Genomic DNA, 24658 nt, shown 5'->3' with positions numbered 1-24658 from the left:
AACTACATAAATACTTAAGTAGTTTTTTTTTTATTTAATTTTTTTTAAAAATATGCAAACATGTTCTGTATGTGTAAAATGGTATGTCACATATTGTTCAGCATGGGAGTCCCATGTTGGCTCCCTGTGATCAGAGGCTAATAAACTGAACAGGGAACACTGGATCAGTCTCAGATCTCATTTATCCTTCCTTTCCCTTCCCAGTCTCCTCGTTTCAGGCTATTGGAGAAAAACAAATTAAGTACCACCTTTTTACAACTCTCCACCAATGAGAATGGCGAGGAAATGAGTCAGAAGCAAGGACGGAAAGAAAATGTATTGACACACAGACAGGGCTGCGGCTTCAAGTGTTAGCTCTGTCAAGCTAAACGTAGCTAACAATATGCTACCTATTTATATTTTCAAAATATAAACAGTTTATTGAAACACGTGTTGCTATATTCCATAAGATTTTTTTAATGTATTTGCTTTATTTAAAAAAATTAATATGAAATGCGAAAAAATGAACACGATTTGTGCCTAACATGATTTAAAGCAAATTGTCTGTCTTTTATCCCGTTTTGCTTTTATTTTGAAGGCATGCTCAGACATTTTCCGGTTGGACTTTTCTAGTTGGTTTGACGCAGCAGCTCATTAACAGCTGCCTGGTTGCTAGACGACTCAATCCGCAACACTGATATGAAAACAGTAACCTCTACATGGAAAGAAAACAACATTTTAACGGATTTCAGGAAGATTATAGTCCACAGTGTGTATCACCGGCCCTTTACGAGAAGAGTCAGCAGTTTTGTGGACGTACAACGAGTTGTAGTTTAGCTAACGTCTCTCTTGTTGCCCCATGTTTTTACTACTAACGTTAGCAAGAGCAGCAACCTAAAGTGCGCCTTTTGACCTGGGAAAAAAGATGAGAGGATTAACGTACACACGAAGAAAGTCAAGTTTTCCAACTTAACGCAACTGTTTGCTTGCCAGTTATGTTTAGCACAACTGCTAAGATGTCTGTGGAGGCGAGTGATGTTCAGACAGATGAAGACTGTGAGGAGCTGGTGAGTCTTTAGCTTTGTTCAGGTCAGTCGTACAGCTGTCTTTGTCCCCGAGTCTGCAAATATGTCATTTTAGGAGCTTATTTCAAGCCTGCAGTTGTGTCATATATCTCTCATGTGTACCTACTGAGATTGTAACCCAACATAGTTTTAGGGGTCACAACAGTGACCCCTAAAACTGTAGGGATGTAACTTTTATACGTTTGGATATGTATTGAGAGCATTTTAAAAAAATCCTACTTATGTTTTAAAACTGATTGTCTCATTTGAAGGACTTTTAGACATCTGTAGGAGAGAATGTGTTCAGTATTTCACGACAAAAGCAAAAAGCGATTCTATAGAAGGGATTTAATTTATTAGAGTAGTGGGTGGCTGCATTGTGACTTCTTCTTCTCTTAAAAAAAAGAAAATAAATAAATTTCATATCATTACCGTCCGTGTAACTACAGATATTTTTTCCTTGAGCACTCCTGAGTGACTGGGAGAAATGCATGACCCTTACTCCACAATAAGTAACTAGAATTACAGTGAGTTTGAGTGTATATAATATCCATGCATTGTGTCAAATAAGAAAAATGCTTCAACTTAGGGTTGTTGTTTTCCACATGTTCAGTTTGTCAATTAAAAAATAAATGTTGGTTTGTGATATTGGCAGAACTCAGCACGTTGGTCGATTCCGATATTTAATTTTAAAGCCAATATCTGTTGATACCAATGATGTGCTGATATTATAATGCATCCCTATAAATATAAATAACCATATTTTACGGTTTATGAATGTGATTTTAAACACAAACCCCCAAAATTCTTCTTCTTCTTATTGATATTATGTATTGTGTATTTTTTTATTATGTATTTTCATTTTTTAATTACGTATATTTTTAAAATTTTGATTACATTTTTTTTCTCTCTCTGTTTTTCAAATTGTGTCTCTCGCTGTCGCCAAGGTTGAGGATGGCTTCTCTTTCTCTGCAGATTTTTTGGAAAGGGTAAAGTAATGAACTCTTAATGATGAATTTCATCCATGTTTGGGGATGCACGTTTCCTTTACTTTAACACCTTTGCTGTATTTGTTCACTATCAGAAAACAAGGAGGAAAAGATCTTCTGGCAAGCCTCCTCCTTCTCCAAGTAAGGAAGGAAATATTTGAAATATATGCAGGAAATATTTGTCCAGATACTTTAACAATGCCGATTTCCAAATCCCATGATTGTTTACATGTAATATTTATCTGTGTAGGGTCTCCTTACCTCTCCAGTATGAATGTGAACCCCAGAAGAGCAGCAGTGGCGGCCTGGAGAGTGCCGAGGCTCTCCCTCGGGGACACCAGAGGTGACACTCCTGGGGAGAGTGGCTCAGCCCACCTCACATCCCTCAGCAACGGCCATGGTAGGTACCAAACACACACAGCTGAGGACAGTCTTTCTCCTCAGGAGGGATGTGGGAGGAGTGAGGCTCTGATGGAAAAAGAGTTTAATAGACTGAGAGAAACTCCGTTTTTTCAGCTGGTTGCTGTTGTAGATGTCCTGTTCAGTGCGCATGTCTTTGGTAAACTGATAATGAGCAACTCTGCAAGTGTTACAACAATATTCCATTTGGCTTAATCTTTCTGGGATTTTGTAAAGGGAAAATTAGTTCGATACCTTAAAGATGCATTATTTTATTTTTCTGGCCACCTGGGGCTAAGATGACTCAAAAATGACAATGGAAAAATACCTGTTTACAAAACATACAAAACACATATTTTTGCTTTACAGATTTATTTGATATGACATGTTAGCAAATACACCCAGTTTCCAGTTTATTACAAACAGCTAAAACTAACAGAGTCTAATACCACAGTTCTGCAGTGAACCCTCCATGAAGATCACAACATTCAGTTTTTGTTGAAACTGTTCCAGAGAGGTGTTAATTCAATGTTATGATAATTTTGGAGGCTGTGTTTTGTGTTGCTGTTGAACTGGATTGCATTATACAGAAAGTTTTTTTTTTAATTATATAGCCTGCCCTCATTGATAAGTTGGGATGGACAGAATAATAGAACCACCACAGTGCCTGCTACTGGAAATAAGCCAGACTCTGCAGGCTGCTCAATCAAAAGAAAAAGCCAAAAAAGGCTAAAAAGCTTGTTGAAGTTGCAGATTGCCTATGATTTTATTACTCCATTACCTCCATACTTATCTGCATTAGACATATTTGTTAAATTATCCCTCCTCATATAGACAAAGTGAAATTCAGAAATATTTTGATCTCCAGGGGGCTAATTTTGATACATTATAGTAGAGAATTATAACAAAGTAGAACTTGTAAGTGTGAAAATAAGACGCAGGTGAAAATAAAAAGTATGTGCATTTTGCAACAATGCTAAACTAATGGTAGTATGTAAAGTATTTTAAATGAAAATAAAAGTACTTGTGTTATGCTAAGTATGTAAAGCAGCATAAAATGTTTTGGATGAGTTTGAGGCCATTCTCAAACTAGAACATGTCCTCAAAAAGTGGTTAGTGCAAGACTGAGATTGAGTATGGATTTGTGTTGGGAAATATCTTAACCTCTCTTTGTCTACCCTTTTTTTTCTCAGATGTGTCCCAGACGCTGAGATCAGAGTGCGATGTCACACCAGAGCTTCTTAAACAAACCTTGAGCATGAGGAAACACAAACATCTCCTCTCTGGATCCAATGGTGAGAGAATGTGTATGTGTGTCCGAGTGAGAGATGAAGTGAGGAAAAGTAGAGACAGGTGAAGTTGAAGATCAGATTTTTTGTCAAACAGAGGAGGAGACAACGTCAGAAAACAGACTGGACGGTGACATTACGATATCACCACCACCAGGTGATTCATTACTGTAGGGTGAGAATGTGTTTGACTCTGTATGATTATGTACCATCTCCCCATTTGTCCCCATGTTTTGCAGGCTTCACTGTTGGCACAGGCGACTACAGGGAGAAGGAGGACATGTATGATGAGATTATTCGCCTCAAGAAGGTAAACAGCTACTAGATTAATGCTATGCATTTAGGAAAGAAAACACACTGATAAAACATGGTTTGCATCTAGGTGTCAGTAGTAGCGAGGTTGGAGATTTTTCCTCTGCAGGAGAGTTCAGCATCAAACATCAGTGTAACATTATGTATACATCTCTGGTCTGCTGAAATGGCCTTGAGCAAGGCATTGACTGTCTACCAGCTCCAGGGTGCTGCTGTGTCGCTGACTCAGATTTTTATTCCTCTCCAGAAGACAGTTTTCCCAGGGAGATTAAAAGTTTCTTTAAGTTTTGCACCTCAGGATTTCTGTTTGCATACTTCTTTCCTTGTCGTAGTTGATGTGTGATTAATCACTAGTGCTGTTCTCCACAGAGTCTCCAGGCACAGAAGTCTGACAACCAAAAAATGAAAGCCAAACTGCGCCGCCTGGAGGAAGATAACGCTAAAAGAGAGAAACAGATAGAAGAACTGTTGGATCCCACTAAAGTATGATCACTAAATTACTTCCCTATTTTTGACATAGAAACTTTAAATTTAAAATAAATGTGTTGTTTTTTTCTACAGGGATCTGAATATACTCGTAGCTTGGTGGATAAGAAAAAAGAAGGAAGTGTGGTGAGTGTGTCCCCTCTGTTGATGAACAGATGAAATTATTTTTAGGGTTGATTTTACTCAGATTTTATAAACTTGATTCTATACATCAAGGTTCTGAATGGGCTGAAACAGAGAATCCTGAAGCTGGAGCAGCAGTGTAGAGAGAAAGAAAATGCCCTGAGGTAAAACACTCTCCCACCTGTGCACAAGTTTATGTGTGGAGCCACATTAATGTTTAGGTTTATCTGCTTTTTTGGCCAGTAAACTACAAAGTGAGCTGAGGACCACCAACATGGAGGAGCTGAGCATCACAGTAGAAACCTACTTTGATGAGGTAACATTTACGCCTTTAGATTCAAAATGTCTGCTTGTTACTTTTACTTTTCTACCTAATTTTCTACCAACATTTTTTTTGGCATGTTACCTGAACACCTAAAACAACCACTTAAGGGGCGACAGAAGCAAGCTTACACTAAAAATAGTGTTTGGATGAAGGAAGTGCTCCTTCACTGCTCTTCTATTTAGTGTGATACGTGTCACCTACGTCAGTCTCACCTAACTTGTGAATTGTGTGTTTGTGTGTCTCGTCTTTCAGATTCAGAGGCTGAGGATGCTTCTAGAAGCTGCAGAGAAAAGGTATACGCCCACTGATCAATTTGACAGTCCTCATTTATTTGTGCTAGAGCTTGGGTCTTCAACATGTGGGCCGGAACCCGTTAGGGGTCAACTGCAGTAACTGCAGGAAGGCCAACAAATTATTGCTTGATAGTTTTTTTTCTTTCCAAAAATTAAAATATGTCTTAAAATACACATGAATATGAATCTGGCATATTTTGCCTTTTGCAACAGCTTATCTTAGTGAAAGTGTGAAAGTTTCCTCTCTCCCCGAGCTGAAAAGCAAATGTAGGTCAAGACTGGAGCCTGAGGCAGACATGGCCTCCTGCCTGAAATCCTCCATCTACCTGGTTTAATATACAATGCAGTTTTGTACAGTAGGGGGTCTCTGCTCCGTCTCTTTTTCATTTTTACCTCCAATCACTATCTTGCAGTCACAGTTTAGCTCATAACTTATCATGGATTTTTGCACGCACGTTCATGAACGTGACTGTTGCAGGCAAGTATCATAACCCAAATATTACAGGACTGGCACCAAAACTTACTTTAAAATTACATTTCAGTGCTCTCGAAATGTAAGTATTTTCATCCAAAATGTTTTACTGTTTTGATGGCATTATATATGCTAAACGCTTTTTTTGTAGATTTCTTTTGAGAACCGATGCCGTAACCCTCTAGTTGATTTTGGCTGTGACCTCATGCCCTCTGCTGTTCTTTATCACTTGGTTACTTGAACATGATTGTAGGTTGTTGGCTGAGTGCTGCCTGTTGCATTAACTTTTCATTAGGCTGCCAAATAAGCAAAAGACGTCTTATAAAGCTATTGTTCTTTGTTGTCAATGTCATGTTGACATTGCAGTGTACATATTTTAGAATACACGTCTTGCACGTGTGGTCGCTACTCAGGGTCAAAAGATCAAATGCCTTCACAAACATTTAGCCCTTGTCTGTGAGTAAGGAGAGAAAAATGGATGAAAACGACAGCTGCACAGAGCATCAAACTATCAGGTTGCAGGATTTGTGATGTGTGTTGAAGAATACTGCCATACCTGCATTTATTATTTCTATCTTTCTCACAAAATCATGAAACCCCTTCTCCTTTTGTTCTGCCTACAGTAGCCGAGCAGAGAGTAAATGTTCCCAGAGGCAGCAGAAAGTTTTAAGCTCCACGGTTCATCGTCTGTCTGAGAACCTGAAGCAGCTCCAGCAGGAGAACACGGCGCTCAGAGAGGAGCTCAACACTGACAGTCCTGCAGGAGGACTCAAAGGTTTTTTCTCACACACACAGAAACACTGACACTCGGTGCTTCCAAAACCGACCAGATTAAAAGACATTTCCATTATTTATTCCTTTTATCAATTTCCAGTTTTACCTTTGCTGTAGCTCCTCTGACGTCTTTTACAGCATTCACTTCAGCTTTGTTGGTTTACTTTCTTCTCTGTTGTGCTGTGCATGAGAATCTGATGTGTTGTGATCACAGTGTTGTGTTATGTGTCTACAGCTCTGTGACATTTGAAAAGATTATGAAAGCTGAAATCGAATAATGACATTTTGAAAAGCGTGTTACAAACCGAGGAAGGTATAAAAGATCAGGGAAAATGCACAAAATGACCAAAATGTCATCTTACTCAGAGGAATATTGTATTTTACACTCTTAGCACCAACTATATTGGTTATTTGACTGTTTACCAACTTAATATTGTTGAGCTAAAACATTTATATATGAGAAAGGAATTAATTTTTTTAAATTTTATTAAATAGAAAAGGGTGTGCAGTATGCATAAAATCTTGTATTACAGTTTATGTTATTTAATTATTTTAGTACTGATATTTATCATAGTACAGGATACCTCCTGGAAACTCAAATGAGAAACATTTTTTAGATAAAATAAATAAAAGATTCATTACATTGATGACACTATCCTGTAAATCCAGGTTCAACTATTGATATTTTTTTTTTGTTTCGTAACCAGATATATGCTGAAACCTTTACATTTTTGATGGCAATAAATAACTGTTTAATAAGTCCAAACACAGCACAATAACAACAATAACTAAATTAAAAAATAATATGATAAAAAAAGGTGTAAAATAAATGATTACATAAGTTATTGAAACATTATGGCCATTAATCAACAGTCCTGCAAACCAAAGTAAGACAAGGCAAGTTTATTTATATGACACCATTCTCACACAGGGCAATTCAAAGTGTTCTACAGGCATAGAAATACATTAAATATAATACATTCATAAAAAAATTAAATTTGATTTAAAAGATGATGAATAAAGTCATTGAGAAAAAAAAGGAGGAAAAAACATTAAAAAAAACAAAACAAATGAGAGTAAGTAAAAAGTTGTAGGTTAAACAAAAAGTTATGTTATTGGAAAGCCAAAATAGCTCAATTTAAAAAGATTTAGTGCTCTTGAAGCCATAAATGAGTCCTTCAAGCTCTATGTATCTAATTGGGTTGTGAAGACAGAATTCAAAAGAAAAATCATCTATTTAAAATTACGTGAATTCCAAACCCTTCATTACAGGATGAAACACCACTGTGGTCAACACTTTCTGTGCTGTAATACTGATGAACTGTGTGTGTGTGTGTGTGTGTGTGTAGGCTACAGAGAGTGGAGTAAACAGAGACTGCTGAGAAGGCTGTTGGAGGTGGAGAAGGTGAGAGAACACTGTAGTTGTCCATGTAAACCATGATGTAAACACATGCAGTCACCTGTGACAGACAGCGGCTTCATCACTCTTCTCACCTCCTATCAGAGGCTGGAGGACAGCAGGCGACACGCCCAGCCAGCGAAATGCGGCAGCCGAGTGGACCAGGAGGTCCAAGCCACACCCACTGAGAGTCTGGGGTTTACCATGGCAACAGAGGCAGGGGTCTCCGTGGGAACTATGACTGAGGAAGGGGAGGAGGATTGTGATCTTAGAGAACGCCTCAGCCAATCAGAGCGGGAGAGGGTGGAGCTTCAAGAGATGCTGTCAAGTAAAGAGTGAGTGAGCAGCAAGAGAGGCAATTTTATACAAGATATACAGTGTATCCATATTTTCAAGCCATAAAAATGCTGATAATCTGATTCTTGATATACACAAGAGGGAGAAAACAATTTTAAATTGGTCCACCAGACTATAAGTGGAGCTTATTACTACATCAGTGATAGTTGCTCTGGGCATGGAGCCACTTAATTATGCTCTTGAGTCTCAATCTGCGTTGTGTTTGTGTTTTCAGTGATGAACTGAGACAGCTGAGGACAGAAAGAGAGGAACTGGAGACAGAGACAGAACGATGGAAAGATGAGCAGACAAATGAACGGGACAAAGACAGACAGCATCATGAGTATGTTCTATTTGTGATGTTACATCAATATGATTGGATGATGTATATGACGATGACATGGTAAAATGTTTGAAATTTTGCTTTTTTAAAATCAAAAGGCATCCATGCACATATTCTTGGTGGAATTTGAACGAGCTTTCAATGGCTGCTGCTAGATTTACATTTGAAACAGTGGCTTTATGGGGAAATCTTCTTATGCCCGTTCCACTGATCATGGCTGATGTGTCTGTCAGACAGATGCTTTGTTGTCACTTCAAAAATGTCCCAAGGGGACACAGTCGGCATCATCATAAAGTTCCACTGGAGAATTGACTGTATGCAAATAATGTTTAAAAATATAACAGCCAGACAAGAGACAGAGACGACTGAAAGAAATGTGTCAGTGAGGGTGATGGTCAAATCAGTATAAGGAAACTGAATCATAAAGAGGTTTACAGATATCGTTTGCTCCAACAGACTAACCTCTCGTCTTCCAGTTCTGTCAGCTAGAAAGAGTCTCTTTCACAACTTGCTTACAGGCTGTTAGTAAAGAAACTGATATTAATGCTGACATGTAACTGTCTGCCAGCCAATGCTAAATCTAACCAAACAACTGAATCAACGTTTGTTTGCTATTGCTTCTGAGCAGAAATGATCTGAGTCACATACATACAATATAACAAAATCAGAAAATGAGGGTGAGATATCCAAGAAAATGGTTAAGTCTTGTTGTCAAAAATGCATTTTTGATGTTTTCAAATGTCAGTACTTTAAAGATATGCTTGGTTGGAGACCTAATTTACCGATTGGGCCACAGACTTTAGAACAAGACAGCCTGATTTTACCAACATAAGATATGGTACGTAAAAGGCATCTGCTGTGGTCCTCTGCGCGGCGCTGTGACTAAACAGAGCCGTTAGTCGGGGATTACTTAGTGCGTGAAACTCGTCATTCCATCTGTTAATTGTCTTATAGGAGAAGAATGTATTTTATGTATTTTATCATTTTATTATTGAGTGTTTTTGTTAGTGAAGTTCCTCAAGTGAAGGTGAGCTGAAGTTTGTGAAGAGGCTGCTCTCATTCTGAGGCTTTACTTTGTGTTTTATCTACTCTTGTTATATTACTGTTTTTTCTATGATCCTAATAACTAAACATGATTATTCTGGTAGTTTAATTAGCAGAAACGTCTGACGGTATTTAACAGTATATCTTTAAATGTTACACTTACATCTGAAAATGACAACAGAAATGAACAAGTTTTCAGAATTCACAGATTTTCAAAATTCAAATCAATTGCCAGTTGCCTACCGGGACTGGAAGTGATTGTTGATATGAGCATGACATCATGGTGATTTGGCCAATACTCAATACTCTGATATTATCAAAACAGAAATGGTTACCTCACTCTCATCACATAGGATGTGCTTGCTATTGTGATGCTGTTGTCTGAAATCAAATCTAATCCCATGGTAGGTTTCCTGTCTGAAATCTCTCAGAAAATAAGTTGTATATTTTGCTCAAAACCAAATCATAGGTTTACAAAGCCTCAGCTAACTACCTACTAAAGGATGGCACTATGGCTGTGAGTTGTGTTTCGTCAAATTTATTTTTTATGAGTGTGTGTTTGTGTTTTTCAGACAGGAGTTGGAGCAGTTGTTGGCAAGGATCCAGACTCTGGAAGAAAGAAGAAAACCTGCACAGGATGAGCTCTCCTCTCTCTCTGCCACAACGCCAGAGGACCGTGGGGACACTCAGGCTGGAGCAGGTCTGGAAGAGGAAGTAGAGAGAGTCACTGGAGGTAAAGAAGAGAAGGAGGGGGGAGGAGAGGAAGAATTGTGCACAGATGCCGGGAAGAGAGACAGAGAGAAAGCAGCTCTGGTCATCCAGACACACTGGAGAGAACACAGAAACAGGGTATGTAACACACCACAATTATTTAACAGAAGTTCTTGATGTGTCAGAGAAATATTACATAAAACATGTCCTGATTTCTTCCTTCATCTCCCTCTCTCTCCGTTCTATGTTAAGGACATTGTGAAGTTGCAGTCAGCATTAAGAGGCCACCTCCTCAGAGAATCACAGCTCAAGGACCTCCTGAGAGACGCGCAGAAAAAGGTTTCACCCACACACAAACACTTCCATATAGACTCACAGTCGCTCTGTTTCTGTACAGCAGCGATAATGCTGCTACACTTCAGAATCATTGAGCATCTAAGTCTCTCTTAGTAACAATAATGTAGGTACTTTTGTAATATTATTAGCCACTGAAATATAGAAAAATAATACTATTTTTAGTATTGGCGCCTATTCTTAAGTAAGATTACAGTGAAGGAAGCTTTCAGGTCGGTGATGACTTCAAAAGAAGGCCAGTTATCAACAAAACAAAATCCACACTAACTTCAATAAATATTGAGCCACCTGTATATGGCTTATCACAGAGAGAGTGACAAAGTACATGTGCAGAATATTGAAGGTTAAGGACAGTAAGGAAATTAAAACAGAAAATTAAGAAGCGAAAAAGAATAGAAGGTCAACAGCTGCTGGGTTGACGCATCTTTTGGTTATCACAATGTGCGTCACAGGAAAGAGCATCTTGGCATCAAATAGCATTTACTTTCTCAAGCCCTGGGAGTAAGGGATGTTTAAATAGAGACTAAATCATAAAGTTTATTGAATGCCTTTGCCTCAGGCTGGGGTAATGCTACTAGACATACTTATGGACAGACGTGCTAAAATAAATCAGAGTTGCAGCTTAGACAAATCACCACTAGATGGCTCTACAAAGCATTTTCGCAGAGCCTCTCCCTCTGTCTCACCACAAATATGTTTTTCTGTCTCCCACACTGAACATCCCATCAACTGTTTCTTCCTTTTCCCTCTCTAATTTTTCTTTGCTCTGTCTCTTCCTTGTCTCCTCTTTTCAGGCTGTAGAAGCAACAAACCGCAGTGATGTTTTGTCCTCCGAAAAAGGAGTGCTGGATGTGGTTGCCTTGACGATGGTGCAGTCTGCATTCAGAGGACACCTGGCTCGCTGTAGTCATGTACTAGAGAGGTGACTCACAGTTTACACAAAAATGTTAATATAACTGATCCAGTCAAACACACAGTGCATCTTTCAGCTTTGTGTCTCTGTGTGTGTGTGTGTGTGTGTGTGTGTGTGTGTGTGTGTGTGTGTGTGTGTGTGTGTGTGTGTGTGTGTGTGTGTGTGTGTGTTTGTGCATTAGCTCGGCGTTCTCTGTGCCTTCTTTAACGGGAAACACTTTACCCAAGCTGGTACCAAGGAGAGCTCGCCCAACACACACACCCAGCAGAACAGGTGAGGTTCAGGAATGATTTTTTGTCACCATTTATCTTTTTGTGCAGTATATATGAACAAACAGAAAAAGCAGAAAATAAGTAACCAATTTGGACTGATCAAAATCGTACAAAGCATTGCCCCGGAAGAAACTTAAAAACAGAAGGAAAAGGTCAAAATACATTTAGGCAAAACCCATTGATGCTCCCTTATATTACCCTATCCTACACTTGCATAGCTACTCATCTATCTTCACTGAATCTCCTTTAACTAAGTTAAGTTAACTAAAGTTATTTTGTGCTACTTGCCCTGTATCTACAGTACATGACACAGAGTTTCCCACAGAACATGTCATTCTCTGCCCCCTCTGTAAAATCATGAACTCGTCATGATTTCTTTTTTTCCCACAGCAGCAGCTTGAGTTTGAATCTTGGGGTAGATTATTGATTTTATGATCCAGTAAGAGCTGATCAGATCAATGGATGAGTGGAGCAGCTGCTGCAGGGGGAGTGAAAGCAAACTTTTTGACCCAGTGCAATAAACAGTGAAGTTAATCTTTCACTGCGCCTGGCGTTCTGCTGCTCAGAGTACACTCTGTGCCGTGAGAGTTCCAGCGAATAACTGAACTGTAAATATAGCGCTCCAAATGAACAATCCAGCTCCAAAATTGTAAAATCAGTAAGTGGCAGAAGATATTTTAATCGTGGCAGGTCGTCACAAATAACTGAATATGTGGGGAAACCCAGTGAAACATACTTTTTCTAACATCCTCTTAAATATTATTACAGATGTGTTTATAGCTGTTGTTGTTGCTTAGTGAATTCATTTAATGCCTCTGTTCTATAATGCATACATGTGTTAGTTTCCTCTTGATGATTGACACTTTGGTGTCACTTGTGTTTTGGCTAACACTGTGGAGCTCCTTTATGCTGTTGATATACAGTAGAATGTTATGTAACTTTTTCAGGAAATCAGCCATCGATACAACCTCTCAAGAGTATCAGTCAGGGTTCAGAATTGATGTTCGTGAGTATGCAATAGCTTGGCATCGCCCTGCTCTCAACCCCAGAATCACTCATGTCCACCCTGACACCTTTTATGAGTCATGATAGATCTTGCTGGCACACTGATCCAATTCCTGGGTGCCTGTGTCCTCAGCACCAGACAGCTTTTACAGCCTTGCTGTCAAAGACTGACGAGGACACTCAACAGCCCTGTGGACCAGTGATGTCGTTACCTCACTCGACCCCCTACAGATCTAGCCCTGTCTTAAGCTTCTGCTTTACTTGAACGACCCTGTGAGACTCCACCAGCTTCCACATCGCTTTCTCCTTCATCTGGCTGACTTTCTAATAGGTTGACAGCAGATCGGTGCATAGAGCAGAGCAGCAATGTCAGCGTTTTCTTCCCCCTGCATACTCACAAGGCTGCCCCTGGATTTGATGTGCAGGAGGCTTCACTGACAGATTTTGGACTGCACCAGTTTGGGCCCTCTGATCTTATTGTTTAAGGCTTTTTGGAAGGTCATACGGTTGTTGTTTTTTTGCAGTTTTGCTTTAAAACATGCATTTATCTACATGGCACAGTGTATGTGGGGCATAAATAAATAAAACTATAGATAGACATCTATAGATACATCTATAGATACTATATTTATAAGGTTGTGTGTGAGTTGTATTGTAAAGGCTTGTTACTGTGTTTTGTTTTGTTACACAGGTGCTGCGTCCCCCCATAAAGATGATGAAAAGCAGGGTGAGGAAGAAGAACTCAAGCTTGTCTCTAGCACTCACCCATCCAGGATAACACCCACAACAGGTTAGAGATATAGGACATGTCTGTTTTATCCTTCTGCGCCAGTCACAGGCATTATGTTTTTTGGTTGTCTGAACTGATTATTAAATAAGTAAACATTTTGACAGCATTTTAGGTACAGAAGGCTCATCATGCCACACAGTATTGAGACCCGTTTGCAGAAAAAGCAAACTCAAATTCATCAGATGAGATGGATGACACACAACAATGTGTTCTTTAGTTTAACTCACATTTTGAAGAAAAGGAGGTCAAAACTTAACATGTAGTGTCGTGGGAGGTTTCCTGGGGGAAAATATTCTGAACTGAGAGCCACATTTTTATAAAATCCTAAATGTTCGTCTAATGTTCGACTTACGTTTTTTATTGATTGCAACCTCTATCATGTTGAGGCGTTCAATTTGATAAAGCACAATTATGCCTGTGTACCTCCTGCAGAGCACACTGAGCTTCATCGCTCAGCTGAGTCTGGCGGAGCCGCTGCAGCTGACTCTGACGATTCTGATGACATCATCATGTCTCCGTCACGTCCTCTGAGAAGCAGAGAAGTCTTAATCTTATAGACCTTATGGGTTGTTTGCGTGTTTCTGTGTGTGTGACAGAGAGTGTGTGTAGGACGATTTTCTGCCTGTTTCTACTCAGAGCCTGTATGTCAGAGACTTGCACAGTCATACAGCGCCAAATCTTTATGGTTTGGGTTCTTACTGAACCTGCAAATGAGAGCTGAAATATCCCAATAATAGCCAGGATAACATAAAACATACATTGCTGTCTGCAAAGTGCTTTTTTTACTCTACAGTAATATGCAGAGTATTGCGGGAAGCTGGGTGAACATTTATGACATGAAGTTAAGAGGCACATAAACATCTCACTTTAGGATTCTGTCAAAATACAACATGTCAGTGCATCCCAGTGCTGATGTGAGGCTGCAGGATTTTCTCTTTTACTGTAGGAGAAAGCACTCACATGAACATGAAATCGACATCCCCTTTAATTTCAAGCTATTATTCTCGTGGTTTATCATTTGTGCCAAAGTGCCTACTGCATGATTATTCAAATCAAAATTACGGAAATGAATATATTCATTTCTCCTGACCCGACTGGCTCAAGTCCTCTGGATTTCACAAGCTTGAAATTATTAATGAATCACATTTTGACACGCCTGATTTGTAACACACACTACACGAATCTGTCATGTGCGCTTGATAAATTATAGCTGATCCTGAGGTATGACTGAGGGATGATTCTTAACTGATGCACTATTGATTCAAACTGTGAATAAATTATAGATCAGTCTGCTGCAATACTAAACACACAGTCTGTATAGTGGAGGATACACAGGGAGTGTGTCTAATGCCAGTGACACTCTGAAATAGACAAATGATAACCTATAGGTGGTCAACAAAAAGAATGGATGACGGCAGTTTTCCCCACATGATGAGTGTAACTTAATTTCTGAGACATTCAATAAAATGCTGTTTTATAATTAAACCTCTTATGTCTGCTGTTGCATGTACATTAACTCAAGTATTCTTCTTAAGCACTGTACTTGAGTATTCCCAAGATTGCTGTATATTTTATAATTCACCACAAAATATTTTTCTGTATCCAATTATTTGCAACTATTTACTAAAGTAGGATTTGGAATGAAGGATTTTTACTTGAGAGCTAAGGAAGAAGTGGAAGTAGTGGAAGAAGTACTCAGGAAAAAAGTAGCAATACTACTATAGAGCAAATATTCTCTGTTACAGGTAAAAGTTAAAATCTCACGTAAGTAAAAGTACATAAATGTCAGCATCACGGGGTGTCTGCCTGCACTAAAAAATCTTAAAATGTCTGACGTTCAATTTTATAAATATTAGACCTTAAATTGCATTAAATAGTCTTAAATTTGAAATTGACCTCTTACCTAATTTAATGTATGGATTGTTTTATTTATTCTTGTCAGAATGAGTCAAACTTCTCTGGGTGAAAAATCACAATTCTTTAAACTTACCACTGCACCTTATACTGAATGTTTGCTTTGTACTTTCACTTTGTTAAATGTAGATTAAACAAATACCAAAAGTAAAAGGTATATATATAATGTGTAAGAACATCAAAAAAACCCCAAAACACTTATCTTTAAACATGAAACTTATTTATTCAGTATGTTCTACTGATTTAAATCATGGGGTCTGTTTGTTTTGCAGAGGAGGAGACCTCTGCAGATCAGCTCCCACTAAAAACCTGAATATCTGAATCTTGAGTAATAGAAAAAAACTGAGCACACATTCGTAGTTGCTGGGCTGGCCACCTGCCACTGCCTTGTAACATTAAAAATTGCTTTATTCAGTATTTTTACCATTCTATTACAAGAAAAATATATATAAATTTTTTGAACATTTCTTTCCTAGTTGCTGAAGGTTCTAAAGAGTTAAACATCGATTAAAAAAGAAAGAAAAAAGACAAAGGTTCTACTGTAACCTGTATTACCATCAATGCATCGTTAGGGGGCGCCCCTTTTGCACGTTTGCTCTCTCTCTCACAAACACTCATTCAAACACACACACACACACACACACACACACACACACTTGCAGAGCTGGAGCTGCCGCAAAGCCCCGTCCTCCAGGGCTTTTTAAACACCGTGTTTGCTTCACGCTCCAACAATATCATCCAATTGAAGAGCCGCAGCGCTAAATGCGCTGAACCGACGGTCATCGTGGGAACAGCGCCGACGAGCACAAACCGTTATGGTGTTAAGAAAGACAACGACGGCGTAAAAAAAGAAAAGAAAGAAAGATACTGGGTTGCGGGTCAACGACTTTAACCCTTAATCTGCCGTAACGTAGCTGCACTCGTGGAAAGGCAGTCAAAGCAGCAGGGTGGCTGGGTGAAATGTGAGCGGACCGGGTCGGTGACCGTTTTTCCGTCGTTTTCAATGAGGTTGGGACCGTTGCAGTTAGCTCGGTACGGCCGCGTTGATGCAGCAGCGCACGGCTGTGGTGTTCAAATCCACCACCGGATCTGGGAAGACAATAGGTGAAATATACGCCGGCCCTGGACTCCCAAGACTACATAAACGAGAGTCTGCACCCGCTGCTTTGGATCCAGTAGGTAGGTTGTAACACGGTTCACCCCCCGACACTGAAGCTGCGATATCCGCAGACATGAAGCGGATTCTTGCCTCGTTGCCTTGACGACTCCGGGAGACTGCGGTAGTTTTAACGGACAAAGCGGGATATAGCTAGCTAATCCGATTTTTTTTTTAAGCTAACAATTTATTGTCTCAGCGTTTGAGAATAAATAATGCTTGCGGCTTGAATACCCTCGACTGAGTTGACCTACATGCGTTGGTACAGTTAAGTCAATACAAAAGAAAGAGTCGTGTCTGTGTGTGGGGTTTGATAAAACGGCCATTTCACCGACCACAACACATTTATCTCACGAAGCCTGTGTTTTGCCGTATGGGCGTAAATTGGGTGATGCGAGGCAGCTGTCAGCCATGCTATTGTCTTGCTGTAATTCATGTACAGTATGTCTAAATACACTATAGGTTTAATGTGTTCACAATGGGCGTTTTTAAATGGTATTTTAGTACAAATATCATATGTGTTGATTAGATTGGGAATGGCATATGAGCTGTTTAATGACACAAATATTGTTATGATACAAGCACATTGCATGCAACAAAGATGTTGCCCATACAACACAGAAGGAACTGTAAGGGAAAATACATTTAAATGGTAAAATAATCATATTAACCATGCCATAGTAAAGGACTTACAGTTTCACCTAATTTTAAAGAAAACTGGCATAAACTAATCTGTCATATTGCAGTAATTTAACCCTTTTTAATCACACAAACACACAGCAGCCTGTACAGGTGTGTCATTGACATGTAAAGACCGACATGCAAAAGACAGAACTGCCATTCTATAGTGAAAAAATCTGTGTTTCAATTATTATTTTTTTTCATCCATGCAAATTAATAGAAAAACAAATTACTATGTAAAATGAACAAGACATTTTTAGTATAAGACTGTGCATGTGTATTCTCAGCAAATGTCAAAAGAGCACATGCAATATATTGGCATGTCGATATTGATTGGCATGTTTATCCCACCCTTGTAAGTGACTAATCACAGATCACTCATCACATTGGCTTCATAATAATGTCAGTCATGAGTAATTACTGTAGTTGATAGAAGCAGGTCTGAAGTTTTGGTGGTAAACAGTATAAGTGGTAAGAATTGTGGATACTGAGCCTTCATCTTGGTTAATAGGCGGTGTGAATTGTGCATGAAGTCATTTCTGTGCCCTGTTAACCTATTGCGGTCCTGGATTTCCCAACAGTGTCCCTGTGAGGAATCGGGTAAGAGAGTGAAGTGACAGCCGGCAGGCAGCTGGCTCAGGATGGCGGCCGTAGTGAACTACTCTCCGCCTTGGTGGGTGAATCTGCTCCACCGGTTGCCTCATTTCAACATTGAATTCCAACTTGTGAGCAGTGACTTCAGACCGGAGGACTCTGAGTACCAGAAGGTAAGACAAGTACTGGGGAATAATTGCCTCCCACTCAGAATTCATCATCCCCGTCATCATGCAGCATCACCTTATCATCCCACCTCCTGCCACCTGCCCACACTGTAATTTCACAGCAGAGTGGCCAAGTGGTGACTGAGGCTGTCCTGCAACCACAGAGTTGTGGGTTCCCTCCCCGCATCGATCAATGCTTTGTGTGTGTGTGTGTGTGTGTGTGTGTGTGTGTGTGTGTGTGTGTGTGTATGAGAGGGAAATGTCCTTGAATCACGACACTGATCCCTTAGCTGCTCCATCATTGTTATGGATAAATGTAATGCAGAATTTATTAGTCTATTAATCAATACTCAGGTGGTTCCCAACCTGGGGGCTGGGACATGTAATAGTTGCAATATAAATCTGAGAAACGCCAGGATTAATAGAAAGATAGGAAAGAAAAAGACAACAGCTCTGGTAAACAAAATTAAATTTGATGTTTCTCAACTTTTGCCTTTTCCTTTGAAAATATTGGAGAACCTGACTTCTTCATGACTCTAAAAAAGATCTAAATAACAGTTTGGATGAACTGTTTGAAGCTCCTACATGTCATCCTACAAAATCTGATTGGGGGTAGCGAGTATCCATAGCTCTCCAAAAGTGTTCGGAAGCAATAGTTCTGTCAGTGGACAGAAAATGATCTTGATTATGACAGTTTTGATAATCAATCAACAGTTGAAGTATTGTATAAAGCCAGAATGTCAAACACTTTCTGATTCTAGTTTCTTAAATTTGAGGTTATTTTCCACTTGTATGCAACTGCAAGTTTAATATCTATGGGCTCTGGACTGTTGGTTGGACAAAACAGGCACTTTGAGGACACCGGCCTGGATTTTGGGAATACCCAATGGGCATTTTTTACTATATCCTTACATTATTTTGGATTAATCAGAATGTAAAAACAATCATTAGACTGAGTTAAAAGCGTATTTGCAGTCGTTCTGCGACAGGGCTGCTTGACACTGAGGGAATCAAATATCACACTTGTTTTGACCAAATACCTCGATATCAATATTGCATTATAGTGGAGTTGACTATTTTTGATAAATAATTGTTAGTAATGTGGATATAATGACTAAGTGGGTAAAGGTTAATATTTGAACAGTCTGGTTAGTTTATAAAATTACATCACGTTACTGTAATGCAGACTTTAAAACCAGGACGAAACAAAACTCATGATATGACAATATCCGAAAATCAACGACAATATCTCTCATATCAATAACTAACCCAGCGCTTTTCTTTAATGAAACACTGACAAGAGTCTGCAGTGCTGCCTCAGAGAGCAGCTCCATCTCAAAGAGGGGCTTTGGCCCAGTTTTGCTGCATTTCATTTGAATTTTCAAACAAGGTGACTTCCAGGTCTCTGCACCAGAAAACACAGCCCTGTGAACCCACAGAAAGCCGAGACACATCGTTTAGAATCCCGCATTTCATGGGCTGCAGTCAGCCCTCAGTGCAGCTCGCTGTCATGTACGGGGAGAGGAGGGAGGGCGTGCAAGTTCAAGAGCTGAGCGTGGGAAGGCACCCACGGCCATGAACAAGGGAGGGAGATGGGAACTGGAGAGGGAAGCAGGGAGAGAGGAGGAGTGAGAAAGATAAAAAGAGACTGATTGGAGGCGAGAGGAGAGAGAGAAGGCTCGATGAGCCATGGGAGGTGCTTCTAAATTGCCAAATAGCCACTTCCTGCAAGCTATTCAGTGTTTCACTATGGGCCTTTGTGAGTGTGTGTGTCAATGTGTGTGACCACTGGAATTTTAAGGACCCCCTTTTTAGACTAATTACATCCTGACATATTTTAGCAGACGGGGCTGTTTCTATGTCATTGAGCATCCTGCGCTGTGATCATATGTTTGTCTGTACATAATTTGTACGTTTGGCAGTTGTGCATATTGTACAGTATGTGCTGTATGTATATATGCCACATACAGTATGTTCAGTTTCTGTGTCACTGCGTATTTAGCACTTTAGCAGTGTTGTTTGTCGAGGTGAGGTCACAGATCTCCCTCAGGGGTTGTGTGTGTGTGTGTGTGTGTGTGTGTGTGTGGGGGGGGGGTGAATATAGGGGTCCTATTCAGGGTGAAATCATTAATTCTGGCTAGACGAGGGGAGGGAAAGGGAGGGATAAAGGGTGAGAAGAACAAGAAGAGGGAGGTTGAATTGGATTGGGGGAGGGAGGGAGTTAGTGAAGAGTGGGAAGGGGAGGGCTGTAGTCTGTTGTGAAAGAATGCTCTCTTTCTTTCTTTCACTCTTTCACTGAAGCCCGTCTTTAGATTGGCTCAGTATATCTGTCTCAAAGGCTTTCATGCATCCACTCATCCAGCTGAGAAACACACACACACACACACTCACACACACACATACAAACAAGGTCCAACACAGTGTCCTTCAGTGCACCAAGTCCGTCACCACAACACACACACTCTCACACACTCCCACACAATGGAGAGAGATTCTTCTGTGTAGTGTTTTTCTTTCTGATGTGATTTGGCACAGGTTCATTTGTATTCAGCTCTTGAGCTCTGAATCTGCTCAAAACTTTTTTCTCACACAATGTCACTCACTCACTCACTCACTCTTGTTCTTTCCTATGCAGAAGCTTTTTTCTCTTAAACAAACAAAAAAACTGTTTAGCATTCATTCACAAGAGCAGTTGGTCTCTCATGACTTTGATTTTTATTTTGGATGCTGACTTTGTGGCTTTTTGCAAGAAAACCGTTTTATTTTTTTTTCCTGAGGAGCTGAAATAGGAGCTCTTATCCTGAGGTTCTGCAAGGCATTGGAGCAGCTTGTGTGTCTATCTGTGTGTGTGTGTGTGTGTGTGTGTGTGTGTGTGTGTGTGTGTTCATCTGTTTGTATTATGGTAAAATCGCAGAGTCAGCTACCAGCCACAGTTAAAACAGCTGCAGAACATTACAGAGGAATCATGTGACCTGTAATAACACATACTGTAGTCCCAGCTGTGGAAAGTAAGACTGTAATTGGTATTTTGAATAGTGTGCTACGGTTTGCACAGTGGAAGACATTATCTCATAGCATTTTAAAAAGGATCAAAGTGGATCAACGTCAGGAGGTACCAGTCTTGAATATCTCTTGTGTTTTAAATCAGAAAAATGCCACACACGTTTACACGTTTATGCCACGCAGGTCACCAAATGCCTTTGTCTGAGAACGGATTTCGCTGTTGAGTTGTTTGCCCTTTGACCCAGTGGTGCAGGTGAATATTAGCAGAATGAACCTAAGGTCAGTCAGAGCCTTCAAGAGAAGTTGAGAGGATAGTCACCAAGGCCAGACAACAGAGTAACACACAGGCAGGGTGAGTGCAAGGACAACTTACTGAGGTGGAAGTGATTGATCCTGTCAGCTCAAGCACACACGCGCGTTCACAGGCGTGCACGCACACACACGTAAACGGACAGATTGAAAGTAGATCACTGTGCCTGAGCGTTTAACATTTAGCCCCTCCTCCAGCCTGCAAGCTGATCTCCAGTAGCATAGATGTGCACACACACAACTTGCATCTAAGTACACACACATGCACAGTCAAGCTCACCATGCTTATTAGTAGCTAATTGATCCACGTTTAATCTGCTCTGATGGTTTGTCAGCCTGACAGTTAATCTAGTGGCCATTATACACAGTGGGAGCATACTGAAGTGGCTGCAGAGACCTGGTCCTCAATCAGATTATATGCTTAATATTAAGCCTGTACACTAGATATCAACAGTCCTGAGACAGTTGTTGTCACTGTATATGCATCTAGTACACATGATATTTACAATTTGTAGTGTCAATTAATCATTAAAATAATTTGCCTGAGATAAAATGCCAGACATTCAGTGGTTCCAGCTTCTCAAATTTCAGTATGCTTTTCTATAAAAAAATTCCTACTTTTGAGTTTTGCACTTGTTTTTAGGTAAAAATAAAAAACCCAAACAAGCTATTTCAATAAATCATATTGGGTTTTGTGTCATTGTGACAGCCATTTGCTTACTTTATTTGAAAAGAATAAAAAGAATTGATTTTGATTAATGGATTAAAAGTATTTTATAGGGATGCAACTAATGATTACTTTCACTAATGATTAATCTGTACATTATTTTCTTGATAGTAAATGCATTTGTATATAAAATGTCAGAAAATAGAAGAAAAAAAAGATTTCCCAAAGTCTAAGGTCACATTTGAAAAACATCTGACCGAGAGAAGCGGCAACCTCTAGGGCTAAAAAAATGATGCCAACGTGGAGTACCAAAAACTGCAGTTCCTTGAATGGCCCATTGAGGCTGGCTCCAGAAGCTAGTCAATCTACATAGACAGCTATATTAAAATGCCTAAATGAGGTCAGAGCATGGTATGAAAAGCAGTTCTTGTCCCTATAGCTAATTCTTACAACCATGACAACTGTACAGGGGTGAATTTTCATTCGACTCACCCTTTCACTTTTATTTAAGACTTAAAGTTGTGCATATTTAAGGGTATGGCCTCCTGAGTGCGATCCACCCCTCGCTCCTTAACAGGTCCAACCTCTCGTCCGAACATGGTTGCTTCTGCACCAGTCCACAAACCAATGAGTGACATCCCTGTAGCCGTGTAGCTGGGTTCAACCCAAAGACATTAAGTTGAATCCCATGTGGGGCAAAAAATACTTGATAAATGAGTACTTCATACATTATTGATTGATCATCAAAAAATTAGCTAATTCCTTTTCTATTGATTATATTGATTGACAAATTGTTTCATCTCTACAGGTCTTGATGAAAATAACACACGTTCTCTATTATATCACTTTCCTCTGTATCCCTGTATCTGTGTAATCCCAGTGTCATTCTGGTAACATGATTCATGGTGGATGGATGTCACGAAAACATTTATCGTTATACACCATGAGGTTTCATCCTCATTCTTTAAGGCTTAATGCATTTTTCTCTATATGGTTTTAAGCCCTAACGTTGATTTTAAAGACACAGGAGATCAAACAATGCATTAGTGCAGCACAAAATGCCTTTGCCATTGCCAAACATCTCTAGCAGTAAGCCCATAGATAATGACATAGGATAATACCAGAGACGAGGAATCTACGGCGCTTATCTCCCCCTCCTCTCCCATCAGGACCCTCTCCTCCCATCCTACGCTCATCTTCTTTAACCTGTTCGTAGTAAAAGCAATCTATGAGAAAGCAATCAACTGATTTCCTCTCGCTCATTGCAGCTTTACCAACTGCTTTCCCATGAGAAAGTAATAATGTGGTGAATGCAAAAAACAACAACCCAGAATTGACACATAAATGCAGGCTGTTCCTGACTATTGTACGAGGATAAAAGCCACAATCATTTTATAATATTTAAACTAACATTGTCTCCATCACCTGAGTAATTGGAATTTTTTAAAGTTCATTTTAATGCTTGCAATTAATATCTTGCAGCTGTAGGCTTGAGACCTCAGACAATAGAAGTACTCTGATGCCTCAGCAGGGACTGAGGGTTGTGGTTTTGACTGCTGTTGGAAGATTAGCCCTCTCCTCTCCCTTCAGATGTCACATTACACCACTGCAGGTCACATCCTATTATATTTCATATTGTATCCATTCTACTGTAGTGTTCCAGTGACCCACTAGCCTGACTGGATTGGCTGCAGCCCTCCAGATTTGATACAGTGCCCTTTTGCTGGCCGGGTTATACATCTGTCACAGTCCACGCTTTACTTAGAAATGCTGACCTTATTAGGCTGCATTGTTTCTCAATGTGAAGAGAGATTTGTGCCTTCGAAGACAAGTCAGTGACAGCATATCAGCTGGCTCCAGTGTGACTCGGTCAGAACGCTTATGTCTGATGTTTCAGAGTTTCCTTGGAAAAACAGCCACATCAGGCTCCACAGATAAGAAAATCTAGCACTAACCTGATAATGACCTGAAAATGGTTTATGACCAAATACTTGCACAGCTCAGTACATTCCCATCAGCTTCAGCTCCTCTTTGTGTTTAGTGTTAATTAGGGCTGCAACTAATGCTTATTTTAATTGTCGATAAATGTGTTGATTATTTTTTCCGATTTGTTTTTCGGTCCATAAATTGTCAGAAAATAGTGGAAATGTTGATTGGGCTTGTGACCCTTTAACGTGAAATTAAGTCTTCTTGTAACACCTCAGTAACAGCTGTATGTATTTACTGATTGTGACCAGTTCATCAGACCAGTTCAGTTTTTTTCGCTTTTTTCTTCACTGATCTTTTTTCGAGTCCCAAAGAGGTAAAGATATCCTGCAATTCACAAGAAAAAAAAGCAAAGATTAGAGGAAACTCTGAAAATCTAAAAAAATTATTGTACCTTGCAAAAATATGTGGTTTTCTTATCCCGTTAATCATCTTGTGACCCTTCAGATTTATCTTGTGGCCCCTTCTGGAGGTCCTGACTGTGAGATATGGAGCCACTCGCCCACAAT

General features: G+C 39.7%; 2 protein-coding genes across 2 annotated transcripts in view; both read left to right on the top strand.

The window, feature by feature from the left end:
* The first annotated feature begins 606 nt into the window (after window positions 1-606).
* Window positions 607-15157, top strand: iqce (IQ motif containing E). Its single transcript, XM_042485960.2, has 21 exons — window positions 607-1046; window positions 1991-2032; window positions 2128-2173; window positions 2283-2432; window positions 3625-3726; window positions 3960-4030; window positions 4402-4515; window positions 4594-4644; window positions 4735-4805; window positions 4885-4957; window positions 5219-5259; window positions 6355-6506; window positions 7855-7910; window positions 8010-8239; window positions 8476-8583; window positions 10200-10476; window positions 10591-10677; window positions 11487-11614; window positions 11787-11878; window positions 13574-13672; window positions 14105-15157. Exons 1-21 carry the CDS (start codon window positions 975-977, stop codon window positions 14227-14229), a joined length of 2187 nt encoding a protein of 728 aa, XP_042341894.2. The 5' UTR covers window positions 607-974; the 3' UTR covers window positions 14230-15157.
* Window positions 15158-16223: 1066 nt separating this feature from the next.
* The window catches only part of LOC121942042 (protein tweety homolog 3), a 29238-nt gene continuing 20803 nt past the window's right edge, over window positions 16224-24658 (top strand). The window contains exons 1-2 of the mRNA XM_042485120.2: window positions 16224-16765; window positions 18005-18190. Of these exons, the coding sequence (XP_042341054.1) occupies window positions 18065-18190 (126 nt within the window). The 5' untranslated portion in view covers window positions 16224-16765; window positions 18005-18064. The remainder of the gene's footprint in view (window positions 16766-18004; window positions 18191-24658) is intronic.

Source organism: Plectropomus leopardus, chromosome 3, assembly GCF_026936395.1.
Source record: "Plectropomus leopardus strain MGB_pleo_1.0 chromosome 3, ASM2693639v1, whole genome shotgun sequence".
NCBI classification, from domain to species: Eukaryota; Metazoa; Chordata; class Actinopteri; order Perciformes; family Serranidae; genus Plectropomus; species Plectropomus leopardus.
The sequence above is the reverse complement of the archived record's forward strand: the minus strand, read 5'-3'. Positions and strand labels throughout refer to the sequence as shown.